The 12,696-nt window shown below is 47.4% G+C and overlaps 1 protein-coding gene across 1 annotated transcript in view; it reads left to right on the forward strand.

Annotated features, from left to right (window-relative positions):
- LOC310667854 (cysteine-rich protein 3-like) overlaps nucleotides 1-12,696 on the forward strand; it is a 39,857-nt gene that overhangs the window by 15,990 nt on the left and 11,171 nt on the right. Inside the window, exon 3 of the mRNA XM_083420879.1 lies at nucleotides 9,076-9,170. Within this exon, the coding sequence (XP_083277005.1) occupies nucleotides 9,076-9,170 (95 nt within the window). The remainder of the gene's footprint in view (nucleotides 1-9,075; nucleotides 9,171-12,696) is intronic.

Below are 12,696 nucleotides of genomic sequence, written 5' to 3' on the forward strand. Positions count from 1 at the left end.
AGGGAAGTCACTTCACAGCATGAAGCAAGTGCCTGATGCCAGCTCCGCATGGCTGGCAGGATACAAACAAGCAAACAGGAGTGACGCCAATGGGGCAGTCGTCCCTGCCAATTCTCATTCCCTAAACATCCTTCCAAATCAGAGTGTAAGGGAGTGGGCCCTTCTAGCGCCAGTAACTCCTCTGGACTGCTCTGTCATTTCAGCTGCATAATCTGCTTAGCGTTTACCATCTCAGTGCCAGCAGGTATTATTCTTCTGTGTGCCATAGTAGTGACCCCTGAAGTAGGTAAAGGTAAAGGGACCCCTGACCATTAGGTCCAGTTGTGGCCGACTCTGGGGTTGCAGCGCTCATCTCGCTTTATTGGCCGAGGGAGCTGGCGTACAGCTTCCGGGTCATGTGGCCAGCATGACTAAGCCGCTTCTGGCGAACCAGAGCAGCGCACGGAAACACCGTTTACCTTCCCGCCAGAGTGGTTCCTATTTATCTACTTGCACTTTGACGTGCTTTCGAACTGCTAGGTTGGCAGGAGCAGGGACCGAGCAACGGGAGCTCACCCAGTCACGGGGATTCGAACCGCCGACCTTCTGATAAGCAAGTCCTAGGCTCTGTGGTTTAACCCACAGCGCCACCCGTGTCCCGACCCCTGAAGTAAGTCAGCCTATATTATACCCAAGGTGTAGTGGGAAGGCATGGAGAACACTGGCAAGATTGCTTACAGAGCAATCCTATGCACATTTACCCAGGAAATCTGACCTGCTAACATTAAAATCAGCTATGGGGCCAGCCTGACTGTGTAATCCATACACTGTGCTTTCAGTGGCAATAGCTTTCAATGCAGCAAGAGGATGAAGCAGCAAGTGATCCAAACTGCACTCCAAGATCCCTTGCAATGTCAGAAGGGATTTTGAGGTGCACTTCTCATGCTGTAGTTGTTGTTGGGGGCAATAAAACATGGTGCATTGCTTTAATGAGCAGTTCCACGCAGATTTTTCTGGCAAAAGAAAAAGGTGTTGAGACATCCAGCCATGCAGTCTAATGTGATCCTCTACTACCTTTGGGAGTTGCTGCTTGCAGGCACAATTCTTAGGCCCTGAGTAGATTTGAAAATTCTGATGTTGAATAGAAGTCAATGAATACAGATGTCATCATTTTAGGAGCATGTGAAGAAGTACCAGTTTGATGTGCTGGCCTCCTAACTCATGCAGTATCAACCCCAGTCCCATTAACTGTGAACCCTGTGACCGCACACATTTGCTGGGCAAAACAATGTGGAATCTCACCAGTCAGTGATACAGAAAGGGAAACTGAGTCCTGATTCTGTGTCCCAACCAACATAGGTAAAGGGACCCCTGACCATTAGGTCCTGTTGTGGCTGACTCTGGGGTTGCGGCGTTCATCTCGCTTTACTGGCTGAGGGAGCCGTACAGCTTCTGGGTCATGTGGCCAGCATGACTAAGCCGCTTCTGGCGAACCAGAGCAGTGCACGGAAATGCCGTTTACCTTCCCTCACTTTGACGTGCTTTCGAACTGCTAGGTTGGCAGGAGCAGGGACTGAGCAACGGGAGCTAACCCCGTTGCGGGGATTTGAACCGCCAACCTTCTGATCGGCAAGTCCTAGGCTCTGTGGTTTAACCCACAGCGCCACCCGCGCCCCTACTCTGCTTCAAAAATTGCTTCAGTTGCAATGGTACACTTCTTCTTCTTCTTCTTCTTCTTCTTCTTCTTCTTCTTCTTCTTCTTCTTCTTCTTCTTCTTCTTCTTCCTCCTCCTCCTCCTCCTCCTCCTCCTCCTCCTCCTCCTCAACAGGTCGGAACCAGGTGCACCAACTCTAGGGGGCAGAGGTGTCATCAGCCCCCTCAATATTCAGGGGGCTGAGCCCCCTGCTAAGAATTAGTGAGGGAGCAGAAGACGCCGAACCGCCAAGTGAAGTGTGGCACGGCATCGACAGAAGGCTGGCCTGGCCTGCGAGGGGTTGGGAGATGCTGAGGGAGTGGCGTGGCCTGCCATGAGGTTACGCTGGCCTGCACAGCATCTCTCGACACCGCGCAGGCCAGGCCAGTACAGTTTTCTGCTAGGTCGTGCCGGTCCAGCCTGCAGGACATTGGAAGACATGTGTGACGTCACACGATGTGACACACATGTGACGTGTGACGTCCTGCCCCCATCTTGGGGGCAACCCAGCACCTGTAGTGAGAAGCAAATTGGAAAATTCAGTTAGGATCCCCGGTCAACTCCTTGCTTTTTTTGCTGGGAGAAGGGCCAGAGCATTCTCAGGTGGCTGATTTTAGGTGTTCAGAAAACGGCAGCAAATTGTTACCTATGTCGTTTATTCTCCTTGTATTTGTACTCTTGGGAAGAGAGGAGGTTGGGGGATTTTCTGCCTCGGGTGCCAAAATAACTCAGCTGGCCTTGGGTACTATGGCAACTTGACTTGTTGGCGGGGAGAGGGTGTGTGTGTGTGTGCGTTCCCTTTGTTTTTTCCCCACACCCGGCTGCAAAATGTCCTTGAAGTGGACCTGAGGGTGGTTTAGGAGAAGCGAGGTAGACAGTGGAGTTTCTGGGCACAGCTGAATAGAGACGCTGCACTGTTTTCGGCATCGGATTTGTATTTGATAGGAAGTGGAGCCCTCTACAGACTCTGGATGCGAATGGGCTTTCTTTGAGGGATGTGTTCACCTGCTTACTAATGCTTCACCTCAGCAAGGGCAGCGAAACACTCAGTTTGTTCCAGAACAGCCTTTTCCCTAAGGCGGCGAGGACGTACTGTGCTGAGTGTGGAGGCCTTCGGTAGCATCCCCGGCAATTGAGCTTAACGAAGGGGAGTGTGGTGTTTTTAGAGTGTGACTGATGTGTTGTGCATTTAATAAGTCCCAGCACATCCTGTTGGAAGGTGATGGGACAAAACCGCTGACAGATTTATTTTCCAGGATCAGATGGCTCCATTATTAATCACAGAAGGTACATACCAAGGGAAGGAATGAGATGAAAGATAAAAATAATCTGGATTGGGAACCGATAGAGCTTCTTTTACCTTTCTCTCTTTTTTTTTCAGTTTTCAACTCTTAAATGAAAAGTAATTTTGGATAAGAGCTTGCCTATATTTTGCAGCAGGTTTCCAATATATATTTTAATATGTTGGCTATGGTCCAGAGTATGTGCAGAACCCGTTGATAGCTGAGGCAGACAAAGCTCACAAGTGTTTTGTGCATCCGTCTTCCCCTCACACTGGTGAACCTCAAGTCTCAGCACCATGTTATCTTTAGCAATTTTATTTACTTAAAAAGTTTTACATATGGCCTAATCATCAAAATTTCTAAGTGGTTTACATGAACCATAAAATATACATTAACTTTACTGAGAGAATCAGATGCTAAAAACAAGCTCGCCTTAAAAAAATGTTCAAAATGAAAACAGCAGTTTTAAAACATGCATTATATAATGAAATTACATGTTAAACCACGTGAAATTTACATGTATGGCTAGGCTTGCTTAAACAAAATACATTTTAGCTGGCGCTGAAAACAATATAGCATATCAATGGGAATGGAATTCCAAAGTGTAGATCCTACAACAATGAATATTTGATTATTTAGAAGTTTTCCCATATTTCTTTACTTAGCCGGTATTTATTTATTACATTTCTATCTCCACTCCTTAACTGGCTTTAGTACAAAATGGTATTTTAGTCCCTTCCCTGCCATGATCTGGTCTGCTCTTCACACAGACTCCCAATTAAGGTTTTAGCCCAGGGGTCTGCAACCTTTAAGACAAAAAGAGCCACTTGGACCCGTTTCCGAAGAAAAAAACACATGGGAGCCGCAAAACCATTGCGACATTTAAAGCATGCGCGTTGCTGCCCTCCGATCTGACAGCGGGTGGGAAGGTGACATCGGGACGGTGCGTGACTAACACAAACACTGCCCCCATGTGACGTCACAGCCAGTACAGCGCCCGCCACAGTGGGGAGTGTCAGGGCGCACAAAGCGCCTCCTCCCCTCACTAGTATCCGCCCCGGAGCCGCAGCAAAGGTGTAAAAGAGCCACATGCGGCTCCGGAGCCGTGGGTTGCAGACCCCTGTTTTAGCCTGAATGTCTGCCTGTTAAATGTATAGCAAGGTTAAATGAATAATAATCATGTTTTCCTTTTAAACCTGCCTACCCTCAATTCCCTTCCTAAACCTGAAATAGCACTGATCTTTTTTGATATGAGGCTCCTTTGTATGTAAGCAGTGTGCTTAGTTTGGCTCATGACTACAAGCAAGCAAAAAGCAAAATGTGAATTTGCACCGGTTTCCTCTGCCTTGGGGTACAGACCTATGAAAGTTGAAAGGAGAATTGGGGTGCGGGTGCTGCTCTAGGAGCAGAAGTTCGGACCTGATCCTGCCTGGCTTAAAGAGGTGGGGATTTTCACTGTGAACCTTTGCAACCCCCATGCCTAACCTATATTTCTGTCGTGGCAGCATCACATCCTGCAGCTACATACATGAATTTTTAAATATTGTGTCAGAGGAAATTAGATGAGTTCGTGTTAGTACAAATCTCCTTCCACTTTTTTTTGAGAGTGATAGCATGTGAGCAGAAGGGGTCAGGACGGAATGTCTCTATTAGTAAAGATTTGTTGCTTGTTATGGACTTATGCTGTGATGGGGAACTTGTGACAAACAACAACAACAACAATAATATCAGTATGCCACCCATCTGACTGGGCTGCCCCAGCCACTCTGGATGGCTTCCAACAAAAACACAATAAGACATGAAACATTAAAAGCTTCCCTATACAAGGCTGCATTCAGGTGTCGTCTGAAAGTCAGATAGCTGTTTATTTCCTTGATATCTGATGGGAGGGTGTTCCACAGGGCGGGCGCCACTACTGAAAAGGCCCTGGTTGGATTGCAGCTGCCATCATTCCTGACCATAGGCCATGCTGGCCGAGGCTCATGGGAGTTGCAGTCTAACAGCATCTCAAAGACCACAGGTCCCTGTGCCAGGATGAATGCAAAACATCAGGGGTGATTCTGGCTTTTTAAGACCCTTGGATGGCTTACAGCACAATTCTAATTGCGTGGGCAGGTACCACAACTCCCAAAATTGCAAACCCAAGACTTCATGTGAGGCCAGGGCAACTTGGGCCTCTAAGTCTAGGGGGCCTCACCAGCCTGCCCTCTCCTCAGTGCCACAGTCTCCCCTCTCCCAAAATTGCAAACCCAAGACTTCATGTGAGGCCAGGGCAACTTGGGCCTCTAAGTCTAGGGGGCCTCGCCAGCTTGCCTGCTCCCCAGTGCCGCAGTCTCCCCTCTCCCAAAATTGAAAACCCAAGACTTCATGCAAGGGCAGGGCAACTCAGGCTAAGCAACTATTAGACCCAGTAAGGCCCAATTTGAAGCAGTGGGGCGCAACTTGATTGTTTTTTTTTGTAGGGCCCCAGTTCACAGCTAAAGTCTGCAAAATCTTATAGATATAAATAAAATCCATCCAGATTGTCCTGGTGCAGGGACCCCTTTGGGCCAATTGCCGAATTGCTCAAATTGCCTTAAGGTCAGTCCTGATGAGAGTGTGCAGGGGTTGGACTGACAAGTCGTGCACCTTCTAGATCCCTGGTGTCACCATTCAGAGTACAGACTCAAGGACTTGTTATGGAAATAAAGGGTGGCACTTATTGGAAATCAGTTTTGTCACCTCTTCCCCCCCCAAACCCCGAGACAATGAGCCCAGCCACATTTTATTCACAGTCACATAAGCACTACACTACAGCATGGCCATAAACTTTGTGTGTTCAACAGCTGAAATATACACCCAATATGTAGCAATGGAAATTTATGTTACTGCTTTATGAATGAACACTGTGTTTTATGAATGGACTCTGTATTTTGTGATTTACCTAAGAGCCACCAATAGGGAGCTCTAGAATCTGACAGCTAACCAATTGGGTACTACCAAACAGCGCCCCCTATTGCTGAAAGCAGGTAACCAGCAGGGAATGCTTCAGCTCAGCCTTTGCACTGTTGACTGAACACCCCCTGCTGTGCAGATAATGGAGAAAGCTCATAACTTGTATCCCTTCTGGCATCCTGGCCAACTCTATTACACTGGTGTAAACCCTGGTGCACCAGAAGCCCAGAATAGCAGCAAATAAAATCCGCTCATATGTCAGCAACTGATAAGACTTGTCAACCAGTTCTTACAAAGTCTTCCTAAATTATAAAGCTCCAAAATGCAGGCCAAAAGAGAGCAGGTCTGGGAAGAGTGAGGCATACAATGGGACCACCCGTGAAAAGGCCCTGCTCTATGTAACTCCTGCTCTGTCATTTGATAGGGTGCCCACTTGCCCTCCTTCTTGACATGGAATGCTCTCTATTGGAGTCTCCAGGTCCAGTACATAGACCATAAAAAGGGAGAGCAAGGACCTTGAAGTTCCCAACAGCTGTTAATCAAGCAAGCAAGCAAGCAAGCAAGCAAGCAAGCAAGCGCGCACACACAGGTCACCTTCATCACAGCCAGGACACCTATGTCCTGGCCAGGCCTGCACCCAATTTTGTTTTTGTACAATCTTGTTTGTTCTCAGTAACCAAAATTATATTATCAACATATACAAGCAGGAAAGTTGTTTTCCTTCATTTGCAAGGAATCGTACAAAACAAAGTGGCACTAATCAAGAAAAGTTCCATGCACATGATGTGTGATGCTAATTATTTTCCCCAAGTTAAATGATAATTAATCAGAAGCAGCTACAGGAAAGCTATGAGATTCAGGTGAGGATCGGGTGCCTTGTCAATCCCAGCAGGTATATAAGAGGACGACCCGGCCTGCACAGGCCTCCAAAGCTGATTCCAGGGTGTAGCCACCATTGCAGGCAGGATGGTGGACAAACTACCCCAGAAGGAGCACAACCCCCTGTGATTGGCCAGTTAGGCAGTAAGGCAGAATTTAATCTTCCTGGCTGCTGGAAGGGGAGTTATCCCATTGCCAGCCAGGATTCCACCAGCCAGGCAGCTTCCGTCGGCTGGTGGGAGGCAATGCTACTGCCTCTTGGAAGTAGGTAAGCAGACCTATGCCTACTCAGAAGTTACTCCCAGGTAAATAGGCGAAACAAAATTTTAAAAATCCTTCCAGTAGCACCTTAGAGACCAACTAAGTTTGTTATTGGTATGAGCTTTCGTGTGCATGCACACTTCTTCAGATACACTGAAACAGAAGTGTATCTGAAGAAGTGTCTGAAGAAGTGTGCCTGCACACGAAAGCTCATACCAATAACAAACTTAGTTGGTCTCTAAGGTGCTACTGGAAGGAATTTTTTTATTTTGTTTCGACTACGGCAGACCAACATGGCTACCTGTAACCAGGTAAGTAGGGTTAGGATTGCACCCTTAGCCTAAGAAGTTCAATTTTTGATGGAGAAATAAGCAGTGGCATGATCAGGACATGCAGAGTGGAAGTATGGCTCAGCATCCCTGCACATGTTCTGCTTCTGACCTTAATACAGTGGTACCTCGGTTTAAGAACAGCCCTGTTTACGAACTATTAAGTTTACAAACTCTGCAAAACCGGAAGTAGTGTCCCGGTTTGCGAACTTTACCTTGGTCTACGAATGGAAGCCGAACAGTGGAAGGGCACCGGCAGCGGGAGGCCTCATTAGGGAAAGCGTGCCTCAGTTTAAGAACGGTTTCGGTTTAAGAACAGACTTCCGGAATGGATTCAGTTCGTAAACCGAGGTACCACTGTAGTGTGCTTTGTGTCCTGGCTGGATCATGCTACACCAAGTGAGAGACAAGGCAATGGCATTGGCTTTTGGTTCTGGACTCAGCTTTGGTACAAGTCAGGAGCTTAAAGTGTTGGGTTCAGAGCATGGCTTGTTCTGAAGCAGAGAGCCATAATAACCTAGTCTGAGCACAATGGGAAACAATGGTTAGTTAGACACTCCCTGGTCTAACTGTGGGATGTGAAAGTGGAGGAGTGAATGGGATCCATGCATGAAGAAAAGGTATGTGCATATCTCAGCTGAATCATAACCAGGTCATTCTCTCTCAGCACCAGGTCATTCTCTCTCCTACCTCACAGGGTTGTTGTGAGAATAAAAAAGGGGGATAATCATGCCTACTTCGGAGGAAAGGCAGGTTATACAGGGTGAGTCTTTTAAAAGAGGCCCCGTGGAACAGGTGTACTCTGTATCCTGTAGAGAGTCCTTTAAAAGAGGACTCACCCTGTACAGTCATACCTCGAGTTGAATGTGCTCTGTGGCAACCCGGAAGTAACGGTGCGCGTTATTTCCGGGTTTCACCACTCGCGCATGCACAGACGCTCAAAATGACATCACATGCATGCGCAGAAGTGGCGAAACGCAACCCGCGCATGCGCATGTGTGCTGTCGCGTCTTGCATTCCGTTCGGGATGCGAACGGGGCTCTGGAACAGATCCCGTTCGCATCCTGAGGTACCACTGTATATATAATAATTTAACTAACTGTATATATAATAATTTAACTAACTAGAAAAATAAAACACACAAGTTTTGTCGCCGCAAAAAAACAAAACAACCGGTAAAAAACTGCCAATCCTCTTTTCATTTTTGCTTTCCTCCCATACCAAAAAGACCAAAGTTTTCGGCCTACAAAGAAAATGGTGCCCTTGCTTGAGCACTCAGAAGAATTTCCTTGAACATCTCTAAGGCTTTATGCGCCCTCTAATTGGAAAACACAAATCATATAAACTAAACAGTTTGTGACCTGGGGTAAACTATATTATTATTTTTGTGTGTGCAAAAGATGGCAAAATATGAAAGAAAAACAACACGCGATTGAAGTGAAGATGAAAGCTCCTTTATTGTCCTGGCAAGGTATGAAATATCCAATATGTAAAGTTTGAGCAAACTTCAAAAAAGATTCATGTTGCAAAAACTAAGGTGTTAAAACAGGAGGGGGAAATGGCAAATTGTTCCTGCATGAAAAGATTCTACAACTCCTTTCATTCTGAAATTACTTTGGCAAGTAATTCCGTGGATCAAAGCTGCATTCCACATATGCTCCTCCATTAATGAGGTGCTTGGAGTATAATTACTCATACCTTTTCCCTCTCTTAACAGCTGAGCGGAAGCGTTCTCTAGGCAAGGACTACCATCCCCTTTGTCTGAAGTGCTACCATTGCAAACGGCAGCTCAGCCCTGGCCAGCATGCTGAGGTAGGAAACAAACCATCACCCCATCTGTCTGCTTCAGTGACTTGCTACACCCTGACAGCAATCTGTCTCTCCCGGCGGAGGGCTCCGCTTCCAAAGGCCTGCCTGGGATTGAGTTGCTGCCACCAAAGGCTGCTTAGAAGTGCTTTAATGTGATGGCTGGGGAGATGGGAAGGAAGATGCACGGGCTATGGTTACTTGGAAACTGGGGAAATGCCTGTCAAGGGTACATGTGTGTGCAGAGGGTATACGTGTGTGCAGAGGGAAGATATTGCAAGGCTCCCAGTGTGTATGGGCATGCAATGGGTCTCCCTACAGAGGTGGGCGAATCGGTTAATTTCAGTCTCTCCTTTCTCCAATCTCAAATTGAGTTTGGCACATTTCCACAAATATTTGTTTTTTCAAAGGTCCTCAAATCAGATTCGTCTGCCACATCTCTTCTTAATGGACACACATTTCTGCCTAATATACATGCTTTTGCAAGCAATTTCCCTTAATATTGCATGTTATGCTCACCAGCATGTGAATTTTTATGTAGATTTACCCATAATAAATGCACGCGTTCTTGAACACATTTTTGGATGTTTGACGAACTCCATCGCAAAATTCGGATCAGTGAGAATTTTGAAGGACAGCTGCGCTTCATTTTGCAGTTTGTTTTGGGTACTGTGAATTAGGTAGGTTTGCATTAAAATGTGGACCAACCAGAACTTCTCCTCCCATCCTTACCTCTGTACGTAGGGACACAAGAAACTGCCTCATAATGAGCCGGACTTGTAGTTCATCTTAGATTGGGGTCTCTCCCAGCCCTGCCTGTAGATGATTCTGGGACCTTCTGCACAAAGTCATGATATAGGTGGCCCCAGAGTATCTTGTCAGGTTTGTCCCAGGCCATACAATTATGGCAGGTGGGTTTTGCCTCCTACTGTAGTTTATAGGAGAAAGGAAAAGGATCACTCTGGGATCCCATCAGGGTGAAACCTAAGTCTGCCCTTTGACGCCCATTACTAGTTGGCCATGACCAGTGCCTAGTATTGGAAGCAAGGAAGTTTCAAAGGGAAATGGGCATGGAGCTCAAACAGGGATCTGTAATCCCAGCAAGAGGCAAACAGAGATTAAGATGCTTATACCTTCACTGCCCGGGACGCGGGTGGCGCTGTGGGTAAAACCTCAGCGCCTAGGACTTGCCGATCGTATGGTCGGCGGTTCGAATCCCCGCGGCGGGGTGAGCTCCCATTGTTCGGTCCCAGCTCCTGCCCACCTAGCAGTTCGAAAGCACTCTTAAGTGCAAGTAGATAAATAGGTACCGCTTTATAGTGGGAAGGTAAACGGCGTTCCATGTGCTGCGCTGGTGCAGGCTCGCCAGAGCAGCTTCATCACGCTGGCCACGTGACCTGGAAGTGTCTCCGGACAGCGCTGGCCCCCGGCCTCTTAAGCGAGATGGGCACGCAACCCCAGAGTCAGTCACGACTGGCCCGTACGGGCAGGGGTACCTTTACCTTTACCTTTACCTTTTACCTTCACTGCCAGCCCCTCTGCTTCCTGTTCATCATTGCTCACAGCTCAATCTTCTCTGGCTTCCTCCCTTCCTGCCCTCCCTTCCCTCGAGGGAACCCCTGGTAAGGAAGCTTTTTGGCAGCCAAACAAGAACTTCTGTGCCAACTCTGGACTTCCTACCTGGACCACTGAAGGCTTTATTCTTGAGGTCCAGAGAGTGAAAGAGGAGAACTTGAGATCTGAGGCAGGACTTGGGATGTCGTCAGAGAAAGAGGGCCATTTGAGAAGTTCATGAGATGAGGTGCTTCAGGACTATAGCAGTAGTACTGAGGTTTTCATTGGGATCTATGACACATTCAGTAGAGGTCTCCCTAGGGTTTATTCTGCTTGGGTGGGATCCTGACATCAGTACTTCAAAGGGGCCAAAGTGTTGTTCTCTCTTAAGTACGCTCCAGATTGTGTCCTATTTCTTTTGTCTCATAGACAAAAGAAGCTGTTGAGTTTGGAGGTTGCCCCCATCTGCTTAGCCCCATCTATCATTTCAGTCAGGAAGCCCCTTTCTTGCACAGAGACTAGCTAAAAGACTTGCCAAGCCTGACGGGTGGCGTATGGTACAGGGAACCACTCTTGGCCTCAGCAATTCCAAGATGAATCTCTGAGCACCATGACAAGTCGAAAAAATGTAATATTGGCCATGGCATCAATGAAAGGAGAAAGGGTGCACAGACAGAGTTCCAATGAGTACAAGCTGCCTGCAAGACAACCCTAAACCATAGCTGGCAACTTACAGCTTTGAAAATAAGGGACCAGCAGCCTCGAAAATAAAGGATCAGCAGCCAAAATAAGGGATTTTCCCGGCACAGGTATGTTCAACTTCTGAGCCCCTCTGAGCCAAAGGCAGAAAGCCCAGCCAGCAGCCAAACGAAGCCTCAAGCAGTGGTTCCCACAGCGCAGCAACCTGGCAAAGGGGATGCAGCAAGGAAAACCACCATCACCTCTCCGCTGGGAAGCGCTGAGCAAAGGCGAGTCCCCAAGCAACATGGCCGATTTGATCGGCACAAGGAATCCAAGCTCCACCCCCCCAGTCGTTCTTAGACTCCTTATTGGGTGAGCAACGCAGCCAAGCAACACAGTTGGAGCCTCCCTCCTCCCTGGCCGGCAGGGAGGGTGGGAGAGGAGCTGCTTCCTTTGAAACCCGGGAAATTTAAGGGACATCATCAATAAGGGACAGCAGCGGTACACAGTGCTGGGATAAGGGACTTTCCCGCCAAATAAGGGACAGTTGACAGCTATGCCCTAAACCAATGTTCCTCAACCTGATGTATGCTAGATATTTTGGTCTACAACACTTGACAGTTCTGGTCAGCATGGCCAATGGTCTGGGGTGATTGGAAGTGTAGTGCAAAATATATAGTGGGCACCAGGTTGGCCATGGCTGCCCTTAGCATCTTCTTTCTAAATTACCCGGTTGGGTTGGAGGCATAGACAGAGGAACATGGGAAGCCACCTTACATCAAGTTGGACCATAGGTCCATCTAGATCAATATTGTCAGCTCTGACTGGCAGTAGCTCTCCAGGGTTTCAGACAGGGAGTCTTACCCACCTCAACCAGGGGGTGTTATGGATTGAACCTGGGACCTCTTCCAGCAGTCATTGCAGCAGACACAGGTCAGAGATAACATTATGTAGTTCATATGCAGCTGACTTGGAGACATCTGTGCAGAAATTTTAGTTGAGCCGTAAAGTATTATCTCTAAATCACTTGAAGTCAGAAGGGTAGATAACGACCAAGAAACATTCTCATTCCGATTCGGGAAAGGGACCTGCGAAGCAATGGCTTTCTTGTGCTCGGTAATGGAAAAGAGAATCGATTCTAATACGGTTCTTCCAGGGCAAGCCCAAAGCAAGAGATTTCAGCTTACCATCGCTGCAAAGTGGTTTCCCGAAGAATGTCTGATCCAGTTTTGTTGCATTAAATCAAGTTATCTTCATGGGGATGTATGAAAAATTCATTGTATATGGAACAGCGCTA

The sequence above is a fragment of the Podarcis tiliguerta genome (genome assembly GCF_965153285.1).
Source record: "Podarcis tiliguerta genome assembly, chromosome: 17".
Lineage (NCBI taxonomy): Eukaryota > Metazoa > Chordata > Lepidosauria > Squamata > Lacertidae > Podarcis > Podarcis tiliguerta.